The 6000-nt window shown below is 41.8% G+C and overlaps 1 protein-coding gene across 1 annotated transcript in view; it reads left to right on the top strand.

The window, feature by feature from the left end:
• The first annotated feature begins 867 nt into the window (after positions 1–867).
• The window catches only part of LOC308156417 (ephrin-B3-like), a 43331-nt gene continuing 38198 nt past the window's right edge, over positions 868–6000 (top strand). The window contains exon 1 of the mRNA XM_080529755.1: positions 868–1467. Coding sequence (XP_080385881.1) covers positions 1319–1467 — 149 coding nt within the window. The 5' untranslated portion in view covers positions 868–1318. The remainder of the gene's footprint in view (positions 1468–6000) is intronic.

Here is a 6000-nt window from a genome sequence, read left to right as displayed (position 1 = left end):
TAGGTTCAGTTGTATTTTCCCAATCAGGTCTTAAGTTATTTCAATGTTCTCCTTCGTATCCGCAACTGGACATTTTAGATTTGTATCGGCAGTGGTGAAAATATAATGCATTCTATATGGCTATTGCAAGAATGAGGATGGATGTATTGTTATTGTGCATGTTAATAAACAACAATGATTATCCATTCGTGTGTTACACGGTATATTAATTAATGCCATATTTTAGTGTCGACACAGAAGTCTACCTGAACAATGTTAACCATGGGAAGTTTCTGCTCTCTCTTTTGTATTAGTTGGCTGAGAGATGTTCATCACTTTGAGTGGTGACAATGGCAGGGGGCTGTTCCCTGAGCTACGCTCAGAACTATGCAGGATTCCTCTCTCTGCAACCCCATCTCGCCTGAGCGCAGTAGTGCTTAGACCAATACGGCATAGCGGAGCGTCTGGAGAAAGATGCATGATCACATTGACTACGACCAGAACAAGTTAGATGAGGTGATTCTCCTCGCTCAAAATGTTTTGAACGACTAAATAACACCGACCTTCGCGGCTTCCATTCTCGAAGTTTTGCTCAACTTTGACACAACTATCAACTATTCATAATGCCAATATTTCTACTATATTTATAGCGGGAAAGACGCCGATACGACGGAATGGGATGTTAGTTGTGTACGCCAAGACACAAGGAATAAAAATAATAGTTTGAAGGAGAGACTGATGGAGAGAGCTGTGGAAGCCCTACGCGTTAAGCATTCGAGTGCTGCTTGGGCAGAGACACTGATCAACTTTGGCCAGTGAATGCTCCCTTATTCAGCTTTCCAGGATACATCTGTTCGAGTGCAGAGGGACATTGAAACGGGCAAGCCGGGCGCATCCTGATCGTAAAGGTTTGACACTGCGAAATAGATATGAACAGTCGTTATGCCAAAGTATGATTATTAAAGGTGAATTGGCATTCAGGCTACTCATATTATCCCGATAAATAGCGCCGTTATTTCGGTGAATTTTCGACAGACGACACAGACGCACATTATCGTTATCATTATGGAATGATGTCCCTTGTTGGATGTGTGTTCAATACAGAAAGCTACATGTGGCTGCTAATGCACTTTAAACCGAAGAGAGGTTGACATAATTGTATGCCCCCTTAACATTCTTGTGACTGAATGTTACCTTTGATTGATTTTTTGGACGTTTTTCCTGATGTGGTTGCCGAAGTCACGCCATAGCTGTGCGCTCCGAGGGATTTGGTGAACTTCGTTCGCAGTCTCCCAGCGATTCTTTGTCTAAAAACGTCCACCTCTTTTTCGGGGTAAAAATGGCAGGAGAGAGCCTAGGAGCAGGGCTGTCGTTTACGCATTGGGACGGCTGTAATGGCTTGGGATTTCTGATGATTATCCTTGTGGATTTACTGGGGATAGCTGCAACGAACATGGAACCCATTTACTGGAATTCACTGAACAAAAGGTAGGTTAAATGCTATAAATCTATCTGACCATGCTTCGAATAGTTACAGTTCCCATCATGTCCCCCCTCAAAAACACAATATTTCGCTGAATAATGCCAGTCATAAATACAGTTCCCATTCCCAAGCTTTCAAAGTTGAACTGTAGGCTGTGTTTGTGTGGTGGTCTTTGGAGACATAGCTTCACCACCCACTGAGCATGGACCCTTGGGGACTTATTGGTTGGGAGACTGATTGGTTATTTGACTAGTTTCAATTTCGGGTCTCGAATGACACACTGAATACTCCAACGCTACTTGTTGCTGGTGTGACAGAGGTGAGTGGTCGGTACTGACTTCGCTGGTGGACATAATGATGCGGTCGGAGGGAGACATGGTTTTTCCCTGGCTCCCTCTGTCTGCTGGACACGGCCATTTAGCCAGGGGTTTGATGAAGGGTGCCCTGTCGTCCTCGATAGTTAAAACACAGTGTGGACTAAACATTTCTCGCTCGAGAAATTAGAGAGCAAGGAAACAGCACTATTTTATTTAAGCGTGGGAATGCCCGTGTTTTTGGCAGACGGTTATTATGTCAGGATTGTGTGAGAGAGGGGGTGGTCTCCATGCATGACTGCTCCCTCATAAAAGGTCGCGTGTGTGTGTGCCGTCCGTGGGTTCCAGCCCGCCCTCCCTCCCGCCTGCGCCGCCCGGACTCCTGCTGAGTTATGAAGCAACGCGAGGGAGACATGATGAAAGCCAGCGCGAAATGTAGCCTGGATTCGTACAACGCTGTTTAAGCAATAAGCTCCCCTTAAATCAAAGCATTGCCTACTAGGCCTTGCCGAGGAAAGGCACAGTTGAACAGCCACAGAGAGCTTTGGGGGAGAGGTTTTAGCTGCTCATAACAGTAGCCTATAATAAGGTGTCCAAGGCCCATTAACACAGACTGAACTAGCAAAAAGCAAAAAATAATCAGTTCAAACGAGTGAGAGTGAGTGAGGAAGGCTGTATAAAATAAAAGACAAAAGGGGAAATTAATGGAAATACAGCCGAGAGACAGAAAATGATGCTGGATCTGATAAAAACATAAAAAGATTTGAGGTGGGGATTGATAGGAAAGATAGAGTATGACCTATGTGCTGAGAATCCCTCATCCGTATGGAATCAAATGTCCCTTCGATATCTGAAAAGGTCAATGTGTTTACTCACGGCCTATTGAACAGCTCCTCAGACTCCTGATATCCAGACACACACATACACACACAAAGGTAATCCAGATTCACATGATGTACACACATTCTGAATGAGGACAAGTCAATAGGACACCAGTCCAGCGCAAGAAAATATTGACAAACAATCACAGAATAAAGAAGCATTGGGAATAAAGATTGACATATGATCAACAGTTATAAATGACATACAGTGTCTATAGAAAGTCCCCAGAGCTTGTATCAAAATACACTCAATTATGTTGTTTTCCCCCACAAATCTACAGAGCCTACTGAAAACTGAAAGAAACATTTATAATCATTTATTAAAAATGAAAAACAGAGAAGACCTATTTACAGTGTCCTTTCATGGGGGGTACTCCTAAAATGCAAAAATGTCTTAAAATGTCAAGTTTATTGTTATGTCATATTACATAAGTGTAAGAGAGTAAAATACTTAGGCAAGATAAAATAAAGTGACAGTAGTGCAGGACATAAGTGACAAAAAAGAATAGGCATAATACAAGATAAAGGTGACAATAGTACAGGTAAGACAGGAGATACACAAGTGGTAATAGATAGTTCAGTAGTAAAGTGATTGTGAGCTTAAGGTTTACGTAGTCCGTACACATGGTGTGCTTGGGGAAGATTGGGGGAAGTCAATTGACTACAGTGGGCCATGAGCCTGATCGCCTGGGGGAGGAAGCTGTTGGTTAGCCTCTGAGTTTTGGCCCTGAGGCTCCGGAAGAGGCCTCGCCTTTTGGACGGCATCGGTTCGAACAGACTGTGGTTGGGGTGGCTGGGATCTTTGATGATCCTCCGCGCTTTGGTGGCGCACCATTTGTGGTATATATCCTGGATGGAGGGAAGCTTACGTCCAGTGTTGCGCTCAAATGTTGAATGTAATAAGCTGAATGGAGTCAATTAATCCATCCAGAAAAAGGTTCCTGTCTATCAAAACCAAAACCTCCTGTCACCTGAACAATTTCTTCCCCATGGCAGTGGGGCTCACAAACAAGCCCCCTGCCTCTCACTATCTCTGGAGCCCCCCCCCACTCTCTCACACACACATACACACACACACCAGTGTCAGTGACAGTATAATTTATATTATTTTACATTTAGGCCTATTCTAATTTACAGTCTACATAATTTATTGTTCTTATTTTTTCCTATTCTCTTTTAAATTAGTTTTGCTTATATATTGGTTTTTTTCCTATGCACCAACCTCACCAAGTCAATTTCCTGTATGTGCAAGTATACTTGGCCAAATAAAAGAATTCAGATTCTGATTAAGTGCAATGATAATGGTTTAAACTTATATTTGAATGTACAACCTTGTTTTTGCAGGCTTCCTCATTTGAATTGGAACCAATTACACACTGTTGATCAGGTTGTTACTGCAAACTGAGCGAATGGAGAGGAACAAAACAGCTCAGGAATGCTACCCTAAGGCCTGGGAGACTTCCAAACCTCTGCAGGTTGAATGGCTGAGAGGGAAAAGCACAGTCGATGTGACAACGTCATCCCAGTCACTGTACAAAATGAGTCGATATAACCGAGTGGCCAGAAGGAATCCCTGTTGTTGTCAGAATGTTATCGATCGGTGGTCAACTCTGAGGCTTCTCTGTGAGGTTTATCGAATTTGTCAACGTACCGGTAGTTTGTTTGTTGGTGGTCTGGCAGCGACGTCAATTGTGTTTGCTGTTGTGATTGTATCTTGAGATGGATTATTTGGCTCGAAGTGCAAGAATCATAGCTTTGAGATGATGTAACGCATGACTACCTAAGTAAACATAGGAAGCGTGTACAGGGCAAGACAATTTGTATGAGCGCAATAGCGCTAGGGATCGTTGGATCCTTAACAGGCTACTGAAAACAATATATATAAAATATATATATATATATATTTATATTTATATATATATATATATATATATATATATATAAATATATATATATATTTAATATTATATATTTATTATATATAATAATAATAAAAAATAAATAAATAAATAAATTAATTAATAATAATAAAAAACAAAAATAAAAAATAAATAAATAAATAAAAAAAATAAATAAACAATAAATAAATAAATAAATAAATAAATAAATAAAATAAAATGTTATATATTTTATAATATTAAAATTATATATTTAATATAATATATATATATAATATTTATATATATATATATATATATAAACTAAGTTTCCAGTAGGCTGTGTAAATCATTGAGCAATCATCCTTATTTAATGTATTTTGATTCCAGGGGCTTATTTATTTTTTTTAAGGTCGTGCAGACTTTCTATAGGTGCCTCCTTTGATTTCCTATTCTAATGAGGCACCAACGAGAGCCCCTCCACTGGGAATGATGACGACTCACATGTAGTCAACATAGGCTACATTGCATAGCGCACTACTTTATCTGACCTGAGCCTGAGTAGGAGGCTGGCATTTGCCTGTGTGTTGGGCCTGCCTGTGTGACTGGGGTTAGCGGGTGCAAGGGGGGGAGGGTGGAGGGGGGGGTGGGGGGCTGACAACTGCAGAAGAGTATTGTTGGCTCGGTAAACGACTGTTAATGTTTCTGAGTGCGGGCTGCCTCTGTGCATCGCTCCGGGAGAAGTTGTTGTACAACTCTCCCCCTCAAATGTTCATTAAAAATTAATCCTTCACAGCCCGCTCAATATTTAATGAATCGCCTGCTAATTGGCTGAGGATAAAAGACGGGTTAACTGGGCTAATCGTTTACGATTCAAACATTTTCAAGATTGGGAAAAAGAAAAGCAACGCAGAAACACGCCGTCAGGAGATTTAGTTGGGAAACGTTAATGGAGTCCTCTCTGTGTCTTGGCCTCATTGCATTCCTAAATGGCCCTTGTTAAGGGTCCTATTGCCCTTGTTATACTCCCAAAATGAAGACAGAGAGAGAGAGAAGGGTGAGAGAATGGGCCAGATAATGAGAGGAGAGCAGATAATGAGAGGAGAGGAGAGATTTGTGTATTGCCATGCTTTTTGTATTGTGCAACAGAGTGTGTTTGTGTTCCCAGGAGTGTGGGTTTCATGGTGTGTGTGGTTGTTGTGTTGAGGGTGTATTCCCGGGTGGCTGTCTCTCTCTGAGGGTGTTTAGACTCGCTTTGTTTACTCATCCAGTGGTGAGGAACAATCTGCCCCCTGTCCTCCAGTGACACCACCCAGACAGCTGTGGGTGGGTGTGTGTGTGTGTGTATGTGTGTGTGCAAGGGTGCGCAAGTGTGACTGTGTGTGTGTGTGTGTCAATGTGCCTGTGTGTGTGTGTGTATGTGTGGTGTGTGTGTGTTTGTGCGTGGGTGTGTCTGTGTTAGGTCT

This window comes from Nansenia antarctica, assembly GCF_963989245.1.
Source record: "Nansenia antarctica genome assembly, chromosome: 4".
Taxonomy (NCBI): domain Eukaryota; kingdom Metazoa; phylum Chordata; class Actinopteri; order Argentiniformes; family Microstomatidae; genus Nansenia; species Nansenia antarctica.
The sequence above is the reverse complement of the archived record's forward strand: the minus strand, read 5'-3'. Positions and strand labels throughout refer to the sequence as shown.